Source organism: Rissa tridactyla, chromosome 1 (genome assembly GCF_028500815.1).
Source record: "Rissa tridactyla isolate bRisTri1 chromosome 1, bRisTri1.patW.cur.20221130, whole genome shotgun sequence".
Taxonomy (NCBI): domain Eukaryota; kingdom Metazoa; phylum Chordata; class Aves; order Charadriiformes; family Laridae; genus Rissa; species Rissa tridactyla.
This window is the reverse complement of record NC_071466.1, coordinates 14,208,278-14,226,024: the sequence shown is the minus strand read 5'-3', so window position 1 is coordinate 14,226,024 and position 17,747 is coordinate 14,208,278. Positions and strand designations below refer to the sequence as shown.

Genomic DNA, 17,747 nt, shown 5'->3' with positions numbered 1-17,747 from the left:
CAGAAGAAATTGATGTCTTGCATTCTAAGGGTTCAAGTCTTTTTGAAAAAAACAACTTTATTTTAAAATGGTTTATATGCATATATTACAAAAATTAATATGACATCCCTTTAAAATTAAGGCACATGAAGAAAGTCTTTTCACAATGAAGTCTACTCAGAGACAAGCCACATTTAAAGCAGCAGCCAATCTGATCTCAGTAAAACGGGGGGGGGGGTATTACACAAATTTTGTTTACTAGGGCTTTTCCTACAGCTTAAAGCTGAGGATTCCTAATGGCTCCACAGTTAACTTAATGAAGGGGTCTCTTGGATTGTACCGGCACAGTAGTGTTCCTTATTGCTCCAAGTCTTCCACCAGTCACGGTGCTTTCCAAGTCTTCTTGGCTCGTAGTTTTTCCAGCATTTTCTGCAAATAAAACAAACCATGAGACTAGAGTAGCAGGCTTTGGGCCTGGGCCCCAGCAGCCATCCCAGCATGTCAGGATTAGGGAGCATTTCCTTCCTTCCAGCTGCCTGAGGTCCACCAGGGGAGAGGGAGAATAAACAACTCAAGTCCCCTTGTTTAACCCCCTACTCTAGAGCAACTGCAGGCAAACCCAGACAGGGTTCTTGTAACATTAAGCTCAGGTGTGCTCAGCTAGGCAGAATCCAGAAAAAAAAGCGCCTAAACCAACTCCCTGCCTGTTACAATGGAAATTCAGTCAAGTTTGACCTAATGAAAGCCCTGCCATTCTTTTGCCAAGTCGAGTTCCTAGCAGCTGGAGTCCTGAACAGCCCTTCTGCTCACCCGCAAGTCACCAGGAAAATTCAGGCTGAGGCAGACGCACTTTTTAGAGAAGAATTCAGCTCAGTTCTAACGTTGGCAAGGAAATTGTTACGAGGGATAGGCCAATGGCATCACTTAATCCAGGCCAGTTTGATGGTCTCTGTTTCAGTTGCACTTACACCACAGAACTGTCTCAACTAGTCTGATGAGAAGCTCGGTGAAATCTCAAGAGCTGACTAACTAAACGGGCCAGCGCTGTAGCAGACCTACCTTCTGAAACTCTTTAGCCTTTTCTCTGTTCTTAGCATAAGTTTCTTGCCTTATTTTTTCTTCCTTTCTGCTTTTTACTTCTGCAAGTTGATTATAAAGTCTGTTGAAACAGTAGAAAAAAGATTGTGTCTTGTCAGGAAGAAAGCGGCAAAGTTTAAAGGTTTATATGGTCTCAATTGCTAGAAATTAAGAAAGGAAATTTTGGCTCAGCTCTCCAGTAATTAAGAATCACTTCAAATTCCTCTTTAGCTGCATCTAACACACCCCCTTCAGGAGCTGCCCTTCCCACACATTACCGTTAATAAGTGCCCAAGTGCAATTGTGAGCTTTGCTTCCAATTCCATCCAATTCCATCCAGTTCCACGCATCAACTGGTAGAGCCGCCCTGGCAGGATGAGCTGAGCCAGGTGCCAGCAGTTTCTTATGGCAGCTCCGCAAGGGAACTGCCCAGCAGGTGCCTGCATCAAACACGCCTGGCTTCTCTCCCCCCCCTGCTCCCTGTTGGGTCCCACTGGAAATCACAAACTGCTCTGCCTGACCAGTAGCTTTCAGAAGACACAGGCGAATTACTTTTTTTTAATCCAAACTTCTCCGTCTTGTGTTCACGCAATACCTTGATGTACGCTGGTGCATTTCCATTTCTCCAGACTTCCTGTCCTCTGGCGAAGACACCTTCACTTCTCCCACTTTCTTCAACTGATGGGCAACGGCACCTTGTTTTTCTTAAAAAAAAAAAAAAAAAAAAAAGTCAAGCATATCTTAAACCTCTAGTCCAGCTAACTCAAAAGCATGACAGATTTTTAAGTGACACTACAGAAGATGAAACAGGCAGAATGGGCTCAATGGTGATGACATCTCATGTTGAAAAGGAATCTTCACGCTGCTGCCTGTACTCCCAACAGCCAACTTCCAACGCCCCATTGGCAGACATCAGAGATGCATCAGCTCGCTTAATATGGTTGTTCTTTGATAAACAACTACTATATGCAGAGACACCTTATGACTACAAATGTGTGGGCAGATTGTGAAAATACGATGAGGAGCCGTAAGGGCCTTTATAACAGCAAAGAGGCAGCCAGACAGCAGGAAAATCCCTTCCCGCATCCCTGAGGAAATAAATTAAAGAATATTCCAGTCTGCAATAGCAAAGATGCAACAAACATGAAATCTATTCTTCGATATAAACCAGCAACTAAAAGGATACCTAATGCTGTGTCTTGTCCCCAGATGAACCTACCAGAGATAGGAAAAGACGCCTTTTGCCTGCTCAACTTCTCAGACTTTCCTCTTTGAAACTGTCCGGCTTCTGGCTTTTCATTTTCTCTCTCTCTCTTTTTTATTTCTTCTACTCTTTTCAGAGATTTCTGGATGAAGTTCTTCTTTCTTTTTAAAAAGGATTCTTGCAAACTTCCTGGTGTAGCCGCAAACTCCAGCAGCATCACTGTGAAAGAAAATGAGAAGCCTGAATGCATCTTACTTTCAGTAACGAGCAATATTGCCTCTAATGAGCCACACATTTCAGTGAATTTCTCCTAAAACGCTGAGCTTGACTCCTTTGTAAATCGCAGGAGAACGACACTGTGAATGAGGAGTAATCTTGCAAAACAAGCAGCAGTTCAGACCTATGGAACCTAATAACTGTGAGCAGGTCTGCCAAGACAAACACTGTGATAAATACAGCATCCAAGGCATCTTGATGCCTCAAAACATATCAAGGATCTGAGAAGTCCCTACCACGGTTAAGTTCTGTCAATCCCCATCTTGCATGTTACTGCTGTTCATCTTGGACAAAAGAGTATTTCAACATTTTACTGATGTTTCACACTATCATCAGAATAGAAAAAAAAAAAAAAAGACATTCTTGGGCTAGGGAGCTTGGGGACTAACAGGAAATAAAAAAAACTAGTGAAGGTGCATAAACTATACGACAAAAACCCACAAAACACCACAGAATTTTTCCAAATTAAGTAACTACAACACAAAAAAAATGCAGTGTATCGCAGACATTAGGAACTTTCATGAAAGGACAACCTGGCATGGCAAGAGACAAGTCAAAACTGCTTTGTCAATGAGACACACATTAAACCGGTGAAATGTACTACAGACCGAGCCTGAAGAGCAAGATGCACTTGCCTAGGTAAGAGAAGCTCTATGTTTTCCAAAGGAGAGGTGTATTTTATTAATGATTTTAACACTATAAACAAAGACCTTCTCCATCTCAACTGCCGTATGCTGACGTTACACGTAATTACCTGCAGTCTGATGTGAGGGAACAGGACTGTCATTGGGACTCTGAGCTGCGGAAGAACCATCAGGCCTCAAAACCACTGAATAATCTGCATCTGGAGCGAGCGGTAAAAATTCTGTCTCCTGTTTCAAAAGGAATCGGTGACTGGAAATGCTTAAAATATACCACAAATTTGAGTGAAGTGGTAGTACTGTCCCACTAGCATGCAAATAAAAGACGTGCTCTTGCCTTTATAGCAGATGCAAGAAAAACATCACAAATGGATCTTGGTAGTAAGTATTAAAAAGCTACTTTCTAAAAACATTTTAAAACTTAGAAAAATCCATTAGAGACCCTTTGCCCACCAGATTTCAATTGCTCATTGTTAACGCAGGGCTGCATAATTTCATCTCAATGGACGTGGGGGTTTTTTCCCCTCTGTTCTCTCTAGTCCTCCCCCATTACCCTCTCGCTGCTCTGGCTCTTTCCCCCGTTGTCAGCTGGAAGGTGACACCCGCTGCCCAAGTACAGCCTCCTGCTGCCAACCTCCACCTCACCCACATTTCAGTTACTTTATACAGACCCATCCTTAGGCACTTGAGGCACTTCTCTAGATGCCTCCTGCAACTGAAACACGATTCCATCATCTAACCTATTCATCTAGCAGATACACACTACTTGGTTCTACGTTACTGCTGCAGCACCCAAAATACTCTCATGTTACAAACCAGTCCCTCTACAATTTACAGCCTTTGATCTATACAAGCCAACAGCAAAAAGCACACCACAGGCAAATTAAGCATGGCAGTATGACGAGCAGATCGTATTTTCCCCATAAACTTCAAAGTGCTGCGTGGGCCTGGTGTAGCTCCATCCACCAGGTGGGGGATTTTTCCTTTTTTTCCTGTTTAGTTTGTAGTTTTGTCCCACCCTCTCCTCTCCTTCAGGTCTTCAACTAATAGGATACAATTTAGCCTTGCAAACACCAGCAAGATGGTTCTGTTTCTCAGCAAAAGTCTTCCCAAACTCTATCTACACCGATACAACAAGGTAGCGATTTTAAGGAATAGCCCAAATTTAAGATCTATTAGATCTTAAAAACCAGAAAACCTAACATCAAACTAAGATGCTCCAAGCAGCTACTACGCTTGGTAACTCTAACATTCTCTCGTTTTGCAATGGGATTAACTGCTACAGTGGGGCCTCTCTCTGTTATGATTAAGACTAAGTTAAAAGCAGAATTACATTAGCTAATAAAGATTCACCTCGGTAAAAACATTAAATTCGGGTTGATCCACGCGTGCCGGGTTATTGATTTTATCCTCCTTAATCTTCTCTGGGTTAGGATGTTCAACGTCTGATTCTGCAATACTGATGTCATTTGAGCTTATCAGAGTGAGTTCAGGTTCTTCCATAATACCATGCCCTGACTCAGTCTCCTAGAAAATAAATTATACAAGACATGAGTGTAAGGAAGAAAAAAAAATTAAAAAATAAATCACTCTTTCCAGCAACAGGAACAGCTGTTACCTTGTCAGAACGAGGAGGCTCATTCAACATGCAGAAGAAAGAAAATCTGCCCCCAGGCAATAAATGAAATACAGAGAGAGCGCTTTGCCCGAGGTTTTGATGTACGTGAACTCTGGAACCTCAATCCAAGGCAAAGTATTTTATACACCAGTGTTAAAAAAACCCAAATAACACAAAGCAACCAAACAACAACAAAAACTCCACCCCTGCTCCACTCACCTCAAGTTTAAATTACTTAGTTCTAGAGTAAACTTTTTTTTTTAAACACGTCATCAAAGCTATTTCATTAAGTTTGCTTATGCTTTGGTTAAACTATTTACCTCCTTTAGGCTTCTAAAACGTTCTGCCATGTAACACGGATGCATATGCTACACCAACTGATGCTAAGAGAGGGAGAGGCAATAGACGTTACAGCTCCTCCAACAATTGTGGGAACTCCAGCTCATTTTAGCTACTGCTAATTATTTCAGTGCTATGATCTGAAGGAAGTAGTAAGGCAGAAGTCCAGGAAACATGGAAGTCAAACTAGAATTGTAAAAATCAACATTTGCCAAGCTTTCCAATATTAAAGTCTAAAATAACTTGGTGCAACAACAACAACAACAAAAAAAACCCAAGAAAAAAACCTACCCAAATTCCTGCTTTTGAAAATCTGTTGTACTCACCCAGACCGGGATACGACACGAGCTTTTAGGCACAGAACTAGAGTGTTTTTCATGTCTTTCCAGGAAAGAACCATTCTGTTGTATGACAGCCTGTAAATGGATGTCTGAGTCTTCCAGGCTGGTTTCTCTGGGAACCCTCGAAGATTTCTGTGCTTCTGGAAAACCTTGGTCTGGCTCCGTTATATTCGTATTGCACTGAGAGTCCAGCTCCACGGCTTTACCTGCTTCATGTACGTGAACTGATTTTTCAGGAAGCATCACATACTTCTTATCAAATGCCTCCACAGGCATTTTTTCAGAACACAGTGTCTCTTTTAGTAAGCATTGAGGGAAAGTTTCATCCACGGTAACTGGTGTGGTAATTAGCTGATAAAATGCTTTTTGCTCTTCCAGTGGATTCAGACTTCCATTTCGCAGCTCTGCCATTGAACACTGGAGATTAATACATTCCATATTTCTTGCCAGTTCTTCGTATTCTCTGGCAGATGAAATGCAATTCTCACTGCCCCGTTTTTTAGTTCCAGGGGTTTGTTCAAAAGATCTCTGTAACGCAGCACTGAGGTCCTCTGGCTGATCAGCGTTCTGACAGCAATCGCTCAGAGCTGATTCTAATTGCAGTGGGTGAAAAGATCCTTCAGATCCTGCTTCAAAAAATTATCAAGAGTCAAAATTCTAACTAACACAACAGAATTTCAACCTTCAAAAGTCCCTCCATAATGAGCCTTTTTAATAATGTATAATAAGTAGTCCAGAAACATTTTGTTTAAAAAAAAAAGTCTGCTTAAGTTTCTTCAAGTCATTATCGTTACATAAAACGATGACTGCACAGAAAAGAACTTGAAGAAACAACACTTTTTGTTGCTTCTTAGAACATGTTTAGGGACAGACTTCGTGATGGTGCTGACGTAACTACATGGAAAGTCAATGGATTTTACAATTTATACTCTGTAAATGGAAGCTGAGTTCCTTTTGGGCATCCAACAAAGGCTCTAAAACAGGAAGAAAACAATCCAAAAACACCATCACTTGGGCAGAAGCTCTTCAAAGTAGAAAAAACCATCCAAATCGGAACAATGATTGCTGTTCCTACAAATTACCATATTGCACCCTAAACTACCTTTCCCTTAGGACGTACACATATAAATCACAACTCTTTTTTTTTTTTTTTCCAGAAGACCTTTGGAAAAGAGAAAGATCGTGTGTCAACATTTTATTTACGGGGGAGGCATTTCAGCAGTACAGCATATGCTGGCGAGAAAGAGAAATATAATAGATACAGAATAGCTGCTTGCAGCTTTAAACATGAACAGTCTGTGTTTCCAAAAATTGGATGCATATATATGCAAAAACCAAAGATAACTGACCAGGAACATTTACATGATAAATACATCTATTACTGAAAAAATAGCACTGCATTTCCTGTTACTGTTCAGCTTTCTGCTGGAGCACCTTAAAATGCTGAAACACCTGATTCTTGGTAAATAAGAGCTTCAGAAATATTTAGATTCTTACTAGCTGCATTTGGAATTTCAGATCGGTCCTTTCCTTTAGAATACAGGAAATATCAAGTCAATTTACATTCAACTGCAAAAAAAATTAAAAGAAATAATAATACTTTTCCTGCAATAAGCTGCAGTTAATGCTGCTGTAGAATCATGAACTTTTAATCTATTAAATTAATCACTACATTGTAATTTAAAAGTTTATTCCTTCCTCTCTCTTCCCTCCCCCTTTATTTTGTAGATAGATAAAGCAATTCTATAATCAGAGCAAATATCACAGCTTGCAGTGCATAATGACTATTGGTGTGAATTAACAGTGGAAAATTTTTTGAAGGATACAATGTATAAAAGAAAAATGAGTAAAATCAGAGAGATTCTAACACATATACTTCAAAAAAAATAATCAATTTATGGAACTTCCTTAATTTCCTCAAACTTACAAAATGATGGATATGCAAGAACAAACATTTCTAAATGTACTTAAACTGACAGTTTCAGCCAGCGTTGATATTCCTTCACTAACATCATAATTACTGCACAAGCAATAAGTAACATAATATCCATTACGTTATGTGAATATGCAGGTCTGCTTTTGTATTAAAGTCATAACTGCCGAGGAAACACACAACTTCACAAAATGTAATTACCATTAAAGGTGGTGGAGAAGACAGCGTGTGAGAGCGCAGCAGCAGAGTTAAGGCATTTCAAAGCAGAGCTGATAGAGCAGTGAAAAGTTCCTTCCCAGTTTCAGCACAGCAAACCCCCCCTTAAGGGCTGGTATTCACATCCCGGCAGTAGGTTGATTCTGAAAGCACTGATCGGCCTGTGCTCTACGTACCCAGAGTAACATCTTCGTTAACAGACTCTTCCTCTGCTGTAACGCTGTTTGTCCCGTCTGTTTCAAGACTAGAAGGCAGACTGCTTCTTTGTATATTCAAACTGCAGTTTCCCACTTCCAGAAACGTAGACACATCTTGACTTGTTGAAAATTCTGAAGTCTAGTGGCAGAGAAAAAAAATCTTATTTAAGATTCATTTTCTCAGAAATATGAAAGATAAAAAGTTAAAGGTAGTATTTTATTTTTGGATCACATTTCTACTACAACTAGCAAAAATGCTTCTAAGTATATCAAGTTCTAAGTATACCAAAGATTATTATTGTGTTTCTGCTAAACAGAAGATAGTATAGAGATTACACATTTAAATCTTACAGAAATCTTAAGCCAAAGCACTTCCCTCCATCACAGTTTTTCTGTAGTACCTTGCTAAATTCTCTACTGTCTTGTGAAGTTCTGTACTGAGAACAGGATGATGAAGTATCAAAGTCAAGGCTTGGTTCCAAAGGCTGAAAGCGCTGGTGATTCAAGTTCGGAAAATGTCTTTCTCTTTCAGGAAAATCAGGTTCAGCTGCCAGAGCTATAAGAAAAGAGGTTATTTTAAAAACAAACAAACAGCCCTCCCCCAAACACCCCGCTCAAAAAAACCAAACAATGGACAGGACATATCATCACACCTTGCTTCTATAGGCAGGAAATAAATTATATAGAATTCTGCAAGTATACGAATATTAGCTTGTTAAAAAGAAATCTCCACAGCATCTACTTCTTTCACTCTGATACAATGCAGGTACAAAAAGCAGCAAGAAAGTGCTACACTGATGCAATTTTTATTTTTTTTTAATGGAAGATGAAGTCCATAAGCTCTCTGCTCAGCACTTGTGCGATTGCATCAGAAGCAGCGTGGGCTTCCCAGTACAAAATATGCAGTGACAGGAAATCCAATGAAGAGCCGCAAGGACGATTAAAGGAAGGATGAAGCACATGATGTTCAAAGAGAAACCAAAAAATGAGTTTGTTCAATCTTAAGACAAGGCCTGGGGTGTGGGAGAAGGGGTACAGAAATCTCTGCTGTCTACTACATCCTACGAGACAGCATAGAGAAGATGCAGTCTTCAGACTGCTCAGTGACAGAAAGAGAGATAACGGACACAAGATGAAACACAGGAAATTCTGGTTGGCTACAATTAAAAAAAAAAAGTTGCTAAAATGTTGCCCAAGGGAGTGTGGGACCTCTGACTTTGGAGATATTCAGAACCTGCCTGGACAAGGCCTTAAGCAACCTGGTCTAAGCTGGCTCTGCTGTGAGCAGGAAGGAGAATACGGATCACACAACTAGAAGTCCTTCCTAGTCGAGATTCATCTCTTAATTCTATGATTCTAGGTTTTCAAACGTTCCAGGGGGAAGTGGTTCAAATTAATACTGGCACTATCTTCATTAGAGCTAATAAAGATACTCTTATTTTCATGAATTGTTACATTTTTCTAGAGAGCACAGAACTCCCACCAGTCTGTTATTCAGTGTTTCATCAACGACGTGACCCTATGTGAATAATGAAGTATTATATATTATTGTCTCTACCTTCCTGAAGGGAAAGTTGTGCACAAACAAGCGATAAAATTGGCACAGATGAACAGCCTAGCCACATCAGCAGGAAGCTGTGTAAAATTAGACTGTGATCAGATACCTGATCGGACAATCTTTATTTTTTTTTTTGCACTACACTACGCTAAGTGGACCTATAGGTAAAGCAAAGCACGAACAATATCAAACCAGCAGTTCTTGCACGTACAGTCCTTATTGACTTTAAAATGTAAATTGAATATAAACAGACTAACACATAACATTGAGTAAACTCCTCCTCGTTCTGTATGACTAGAGTGCAGCACAAAAATGCCTTAAAATGGCAAATACCTTGGAAACATGTATTGTCCTCTGAGTAAGAGTTCCAGTCTCCAGTACGTTTCCTCAAGACCGGCTGTATCTGACTTCCTTTATAAAGGTACTTCTCTCCTTTGGGCAACTGAGTTCCAGATACTCCAGATAAATTCTCTTGCCTCTGCTTCAAGGTAAAAGGCAGCAAGGAGTTCCAAGGGCGAGCTGCTGTTTCTCTCAAAATTCGATCTTCCGTACTATCAGAAGACAATCCTGAAATGGGAAGCCAGATGTTCCCAGTTTTGCAAATAAACCACTTACATGAAGTCATCTGAAAAGTCACTGCTTAATATCCCGAAACACTCATAAAGAGCTCTGGGGTTTTGTTTCCTTAATTGTGTCCTGTCAACATTCCCACAAACTTTACAAATTTCCACAAGTTCAAGGTGATAATATCTAATTCGGCAGTAGTCAGTACAGCTTAGCACTTTTAGAGTATCTAGACTGAGGAGATACTGAAACAATAAAATCAGAAAAGTAGTAATAATAATTTTATGCTAGCTAGCATATTTTTACCTCCTATCGCATATAAATGTGTCAATCCTTTAACGTGATCATGAGTATAAAGTATGACATCATGCAGTAGTTTTATTCATGCTTTAATAGAAATTGCCTAATACCAACACAAGAAATCCGAGGGGCAAGGCAACCGAAATCGTGTTCCTAGTTCACACGCCAACCCCTCTTTGTCGATATGCTTACAGAAGAATTGCGCAAAGCTATCAGAAAAGGTGATTATTAATCACTGAGCGTACAGTGAAGACACAGCTAGACTTGAAAAATTTATTCATGCAGCTGAATAACCAAAACCTTTGGTATTTTCCTCCCACAACTAAAAAACAACAGAAAAGAAAAGCTACAAACGACCTTAGAATTTGCTTTAGCTTTCTTATGTCAATAAAACACAGATTTGTCACATGAGTTATGAAGTTTATTACTCAAAATAACACCAGTTTAGAACATTAGGGTTAAAATGAGCCACTGAAACCTCAGACTAAAAACCATAGTCTTCAAAAATTGATTCATAAACACGGAATAACTCACACACACCTATGTTGTTTATGACATCAAATGTGTCACATTAACACAATATTAAGCCTTAGAGCAAATAAATTCTAATAACTTTCAAACCCACTTCCCATGCTGACAAGTGATAATGTCAGTATACAGAGGAGCAAGTATATATATTATAAAGGAACTATTTTTATTTTTATGAAAAGCTAACAAAATCAAGAGGCAGACTGCAAGCAAAAAAGGGTATGAACACGTATTGCCCAGAAACCTATTAAAAGTCAATATGGCATTCAAATGACATTTTTACAAATAAGTTATTAAGAATTACTATGGTGACAAGCAGATTTTGGAACAATTCTCTTACCAGCAAGACAACAATCATAGCTCTGTAACACTCTATGATACATATTCATTAGAAAAAACTTTCATGAGTGTATCATTTGGGGATCAGTTTTTTTAAAAAGAATTTGCCACTTGAAAACTGCTAGTGTTACAGTTGCTTAATAAAACTCAAAACATTCTCTGCCAAAAGCAGATGTGTTATAAGTTTAGATTATTATAAAAGTAAAAAATTCATGAATACATAATGAAACATTCTAGCTACACTCAAGTCTGTAAGACCTAGTAATCGTTCTTAAGTGAAGTTCCACATTACCTTATTTCAGAAGAAATTCTGTCCAGTGAGTTAGACCTATTCCGCTATAAAATAAAGAGAATACACAATTTTCCTTTTACAAGAACAACAACAAAACCGAGACACTCACCGTTGTCAACAGGGCTTACATCCAACGTTTCACTAGTCAAAAAGCTTCCAGTGGAAATTGTTGAAGATAAGTCGCAGGGTATTCCTCGCACGGAAGCCTCTGAACCTAAGTTTGCGGATACTACTTTAGAAAGTAGTTCCTAGGATGAAATAACACCTATTACTGTGTATTCGGATGGCCAGAACGAAAACTTCAAACCCACACTTTTTATTCTGAGCTCAGTTCAAGTGTAGAAGCCTTCACGTTTTGCACAGTCAGGCAGATAGAGATTCATCATTGCTCAGTACAAAACATTCACACCCCATGTCCCAGACACGTCACCCCCCAGCAGCCCCCTCCCCTCAACATACACACACGCGTGCGCACACACACACACACACATAATTATAAAGCCTCTCAGAACTGCATACAAATCATGACACCTGGAAGATAATTTTATCTTCTGGTGGTCAGATTTGGCTATTTCTCATCACAGACCCACTTCAGTAGAATTGCAGATCTCAGAGGAACATACATGCAATACATGAAAAACTCAGGAATTTTACAAGTACTTGCAACATTGAGCCTTTTAGAGACAAGAAACTGACTTAAAAATGTAGTTCTATGAAATTAAACTAAAAATATACAAAATATACTAAAATATTATCTTCCTTAATTTTGAAGTAAACTCTACAGAGTCACAAAACAAAGAATGCAAATTTTGAAGAATTAGATGTGAACATTTCTTCCCAAACTCCAAAATAAAATGCACACTAGGAAAAACTAAGAAACCCTTTCCCTACACTTTTCATTATATACTACCTTATATATTTAACATATACCTAAATGTACACAACATGTACAAAAAATATACATAACATGTACATTTAAAAGTGATATTATATATACGTTATACATAGCATTTTTTAAATACTGTTTTTATCTTCTGACAAAATTATGGGAACTTTGGAGAAAAGCAGGGAATATCACTAGCGTTGATTTTGGCAAGGCTTTTGACACTCACAACATTCTTCTATTCCAGTTTGGATGTCACAACCTGGATGGATGGACGACACGATGGGTAAAAAATCTGGCTGGATAATCAGGCTCAGAGGAGAGTGATTAAAGGGTTACACTCTACCTGGAGGTGGGGAACAAGTGAAGTGTGATGGGGCTCCTTCCTAGGACCTGTCCTCTTTAACACCTTTGGCAATCACCCAGGGGAGGCAAAACCATTCTTTTATCAAGTTTGCAGATAACATGAAGTTGGGAGAAGTTGGGAGGACCATCGAATGCCCTAAACAGCAGGGCTGACATTTAGAAGGCCCTCGTGAGGCTGGCCCTACAGGAACGTTACAAAACTCATGAAGAACAAATGCAAGGTCCAGTACCTGGGAAGGAAGAGCGCCATGCTGGGCCCTGCCTGGGGAGCAGCCCTGTGGAAAAGGACCCAGGAGTCTTGGCAGAGAAGAGGGACAACAGAATCCTGCACTGTGTGAAGAGGAACGCAGCCAGCAGACCCCCTGCAGCAATTACCTCTCTTTACTTGGTGCTTCTTATACTGCTGCATCTAGAATACTGCACCCAGTTTTACCCCCCCAATGTGAGACAGAAAGATTTCATCACAAAATAAAGAGTAAGTTATGTTATATGGTTATTTTGATATGACTAACCGTATTATCAAGTCTGAATAATGGTCCAGAACGTGTTGTAACTCTCTCTCCAACTTCAGCAGCAAGAACCGGTGAATCTTGAGCCACTCGAGAATCCTGGGACTGGGCTGAACACAAATGTAATAAAAGCAATGAGGAATAGAAAGCAACTTTTGAGTTCATAGTTAGCAATATTTTTTTGAACACCAGATGGCAGTAATACTCTGCTGCTGCCGTCCTCACTGTAGAGCACTATTTTTGCCCATCCTTACCGCTTTATCCTCACCTACAACATACTTTCTGCTCCACTGTATCACCAATTTAATTGGCAACCAGTGGTTCTCCTTGATCAGCCTTCCTAAAATTTGTAACTAGCATGATTGCTCTCTGCAGAGCATGCAAGAAGAGCTATAAATTCACACTTTGGCTTTGCAGAATGAAACATGGCTTTGCTAATGTTACTACAACCATTTAATTGGGGTGGGGGAAATCTTTTGCCCTCTACAATGATTACAAAGAAAAGCAGACATTCTAAGTCGATCAGAGAAATCAGATACTGAATTACCTCACTATAGCATGACTACTACCACAGAACCAAACCACTTTTGCCATAATGCTCTTATACATAAAAATATGTAAGATCAGTAGCTGTATAAAAGTACCACCACAGCAGCACCAGAAAAATGCAATTTCTGTATTCAGTGCTGACAAGGACTTTGACAGTTCTTCTAAGATTGTAAATCAATTGCCAAAAAACAACTCTAAAATATGTATTCTTATTTCCAGTAATAATTTTCAATAAGAAGTGCTAAATATCAAACTGAAATTAAACAGGCAGGTATGTTTTCTCCCAATTCTACAAGGGCTGCTAGTGACAGAGACGTTTCAACTCCCCAGCATTTGCAAGGTTTTATATTTAGGCAGATGTTGTAACATTTTGTGAATCCGAACACTAGTTCAGACCTTGTAGAAAATGAAACCGAGTTTCTTACTGGAAGATGGAGTCCAGTTGTTCCATTTTTCCAACTACATAAAAAAGGGGGGAGAGGTTTCCTCTGTGATGCAACACCAGTGAAGTATCTATAGGATGTGATACTTATACATCTTAATCAACATGAAATATTTTGAAAGTTAATTCAGGTAGGAGGGGAAAAATAAAAATTAAAATCTAGGTTTCCTGTCTCCTTGGTTGGATGTGTCAGTAGTGTGACTGAGTCTAGATACGCTGCAGAAATCTGTTCCTCTTCTTTGGAGCAGAACACAGGAGACAGGATCCTGAAAATGAGCAAGGCCTTGAAGAAAATTCCTTGAATCAGCATGAAAACTGCAATCATATCATCTCTTGGTATTTAAGTATCTCAACAGGAGCAAAAACGCACAGCACAAAAGACTTCTAAACTCAAAAAGTAGTAACAAGCAGCAGTGGCTACAAATGGCTGCAAGATTCAGAAACTGGAAATAGACTATTTATTTAAAAGTTTGATAAAAAAACTAAATGCTGAAACAAGCTACCAAAGAATTCTCCGTTTCCCGACACCTCTACATCAAGATTAGGTATTTTTCTGAAAGAAGTGATTGTATTTTCTAAAGGATATGAGAGTGACAGGTAGTAATTTAGGATACATATGAGATGAGATTCACACATTTAATACTCCCTTGTACATAAATTCTATGGAGAGCTACGCTACAAATGTTTCATTAATATACTGTAATAACCTGCACTGTTCTTGTACTATTAATAGAAGGGATGAACAGTAGCAATTTCATGCTATAACACAAATTATTTAATTAAAAATACAACATGCTCATATCTCATGACTTTGTTATATTAATATCCTTTAAAAAACTGTATTTGTTGACTCATAAAGGAGGGGGTTTTATTCTTCTCTCCTCCCTCCAAAATAATAGCGCTAGGTGTTTGTTCCTCACAGCCTCCTGACATCGACATGGGACTTCTGTATTTTAACCTCCTGGCCACCACACCGTGACAAAGAAGTTGTATTTAAAAATTGAGGGGTGTGGAGAATAAAAAGCCATTCTGGATATCACAGTCTCAACAGAAATTTCAGTAAAATAGCAGCAATTACTGTAGAGTGTAATTTGAAAGATAAAAGACTGAATGACAAACCACTCAATGAAGGCAATATAAACCCAGGGATTAGTCCAAACGCAACCACGTAGACAAACAAAAGAAGGCGTACTCCACACTAGTTTGCTAAATTGGTGATGGATAAGACTATCTGTCACAATAATGAATTATGAACAAATATTTGGGATTACTAAAAAGAAATCGAAATCTTAGCTTAGCTTGGATCACACAAAACCCAGTCATGCTTGGAATAATATCTCTGTAAAGGAGAGCAATGCATGAAGATAATAATCACATCTGGGACACTGCTCAAGGGGGCTGTTGAAGATGAATAAAGAGAGAAAAGCCTGTTGATACGTAATGAAGGAGAACTGTGAAAGAGATGTATGTATCAAATCTAGTCACTATTTTCAGGCTGACTTTTCAGGGAAATTAGATTTATGCCATCAAACTGCCTGTCTCATCCGTAGGGTTACTCTGCAATTCCATATTAACAACTTGCATTCTATTACCCCATTTTAACCAAATTGGGATTGAGAAGAAGAAATATTGAGTGTCCAAAGTTCCTAACTCATCTTGCCATACATCAGTGGCGTGGCAAGAGAGAGCAACCCCCATCTGAGCCTCACTGATTGAGAGAGGTGATTCTGCTCCCCTACTCTGCTCTCATGAGACCCCACCTGGAGTACTGTGTCCAGATCTGGAGCCCTCAGCACAAGAAGGACATGGACCTGTTGGAGCGGGTCCAGAGGAGGGCCATGAAGACAATCAGAGGACCGAAGGACCACTCCTATGAGCACAGGCTGAGAGAGTTGGGGTTGTTCAATCTGGAGAAGAGAAGGCTCCAGGGAGACCTTATAGTGGCCTTCCAGTACTTAAAGGGGGCCTACAGGAAAGCTGGGGAGGGGCTGTTAACAAGGGCATGTTGCGATAGGATGAGGGCAATGGTTTTAAACTAGAGCAGGGTAGGTATAGATTAGACATTAGGAAGAAGTTCTTTACAATGAGGGTGGTGAGACACCGGAACAGGTTGCCCAGAGAAGCTGTGGATGCCCCATCCCTGGAGACATTCAAGGCCAGGCTGGATGAGGCTCTGAGCAATCTGATCTAGTTGAAGATGTCCCTGCCCATGGCAGGGGGTTGGACTAGATGACCTTTAAAGGCCCTTCCAACCCAACACATTCTATGGTTCTATGATCACCTGAACTCTCTGGCTGACAAGCAGCTGATCAGGTTGTGCAGCCCTTGTAACCACTCCATACCGAGTACAGGGATTCGTCCTCCACTAACCAGCAGCAGTTCTTAAGACCCATTTTAGGTTCAGACATATCTGTTTCTAAATTTTAGAGGGTTAAAGTTGTTTTTCTTGTAATAATTGGAAGAAATACAAGTCACTATAGAAATTAAAAAAAATAAATTGCTTGCTACCTAAGGACAAGTCTCACACAAAATGAGACTCACCTTTGTTGATAAAGTATCCAAGCAGTTCTACCAAATTTCTATTTTCAAAAACCTGTATAACTTCTACATTATCTTTAATGGTTTATTTTGAAAAAGCATGTGAGCTGTGATTAATATGATTTGTGCACACCTAGTGGTTCTGTAATCACGAAAGCAGTACAACTCCTAGGTTCCAAAGCTTCACATTATTTAATTGAAGGCAAAAACCACCAAGAACATAACTTCAAAGAATAAGGTCAAAGATCACGTACACAAAGCACTCATTTGCTCTCACCTTGAGAGATATAATTAAGTCTTGAAAACACGGGAAAATTGCAAACACGTTCTGGTTAGAATCAAGTAACAAAAAATATTAACCCCTCTCCCCCCCCCAAATTAGAAAATAACCAAAGCTACTCTCATAAGTAACAACTTAAAATCCACCTGAAGTTTCCCCTTCAAAAACTTTCCATTTAACATGGACTGTAGATTTTCTTGCTGAAGATACTACACTGCTTACCAAAAGCGCGACAGAGTGCTTCACAGCCTTCAAATTACAAAGATACTGTTGACAGTTTTGGTTGTTGAATTGCTCAAGAGGATAATCCTCTTAAATACATAATCACAGAAAGCTTTGCTTTAAAAAAAAAATAAAAATATATATATAGATGTTCACATGAAGTTTCCTAATCTTCTTACATAAACCATTGCACTGTTCATATATAATACTGGCTGATGTAAAAAGACACTACACGAAGATAATTCATATTAATTTGGTAACAGCTGATTTAGCAATGCTTCTACAACTTACTCAGAAAAATACAAGCTTTTTCTTCAACTGTTTTTTAAAAAGACAAAAAGATTTAAGTTCAAATATAGGTATATTTCAAAAAGAGTATTCTGAGAATTAAAGAAAGCAGTTGAAAGGAAATGAGCTTACAGGTTCTTATTCATAAACAGCTTCAATCCCTAGTAAATCCTGATTGAATCGAAAAGGATGTCTCAACATAAACTAAACTAAAAGTTATCTTAAGATTTGGGGCAGCAGTGACATTTCTAGCAAAAACAGGAGGTAA

At 39.1% G+C, this 17,747-nt stretch overlaps 1 protein-coding gene and 1 non-coding gene across 11 annotated transcripts in view; both read right to left on the bottom strand.

Moving 5' to 3' along the window:
• Positions 1–39: 39 nt before the first annotated feature.
• The window catches only part of CEP295 (centrosomal protein 295), a 43,597-nt gene continuing 25,889 nt past the window's right edge, over positions 40–17,747 (bottom strand). For 7 of the 10 annotated variants that reach the window (XM_054191805.1, XM_054191764.1, XM_054191778.1 and 4 more), the window contains 12 exons: positions 13,164–13,270; positions 11,512–11,650; positions 9,713–9,946; positions 8,223–8,377; positions 7,801–7,960; positions 5,461–6,104; positions 4,531–4,704; positions 3,291–3,408; positions 2,276–2,479; positions 1,652–1,760; positions 1,039–1,138; positions 40–408 (listed from right to left, as the gene is read on the bottom strand). In XM_054191805.1, the coding sequence (XP_054047780.1) occupies positions 361–408; positions 1,039–1,138; positions 1,652–1,760; positions 2,276–2,479; positions 3,291–3,408; positions 4,531–4,704; positions 5,461–6,104; positions 7,801–7,960; positions 8,223–8,377; positions 9,713–9,946; positions 11,512–11,650; positions 13,164–13,270 (2,192 nt within the window). In that variant the 3' untranslated portion in view covers positions 40–360. The remainder of the gene's footprint in view (positions 409–1,038; positions 1,139–1,651; positions 1,761–2,275; positions 2,480–3,290; positions 3,409–4,530; positions 4,705–5,460; positions 6,105–7,800; positions 7,961–8,222; positions 8,378–9,712; positions 9,947–11,511; positions 11,651–13,163; positions 13,271–17,747) is intronic. The other 3 variants (XM_054191737.1, XM_054191754.1, XM_054191796.1) reach the window with 1 other exon arrangement.
• Positions 11,906–11,989, bottom strand: LOC128904690 (small nucleolar RNA U2-19). The gene has a single exon (XR_008464606.1). It is a non-coding gene; the product is annotated as a small nucleolar RNA U2-19 (small nucleolar RNA).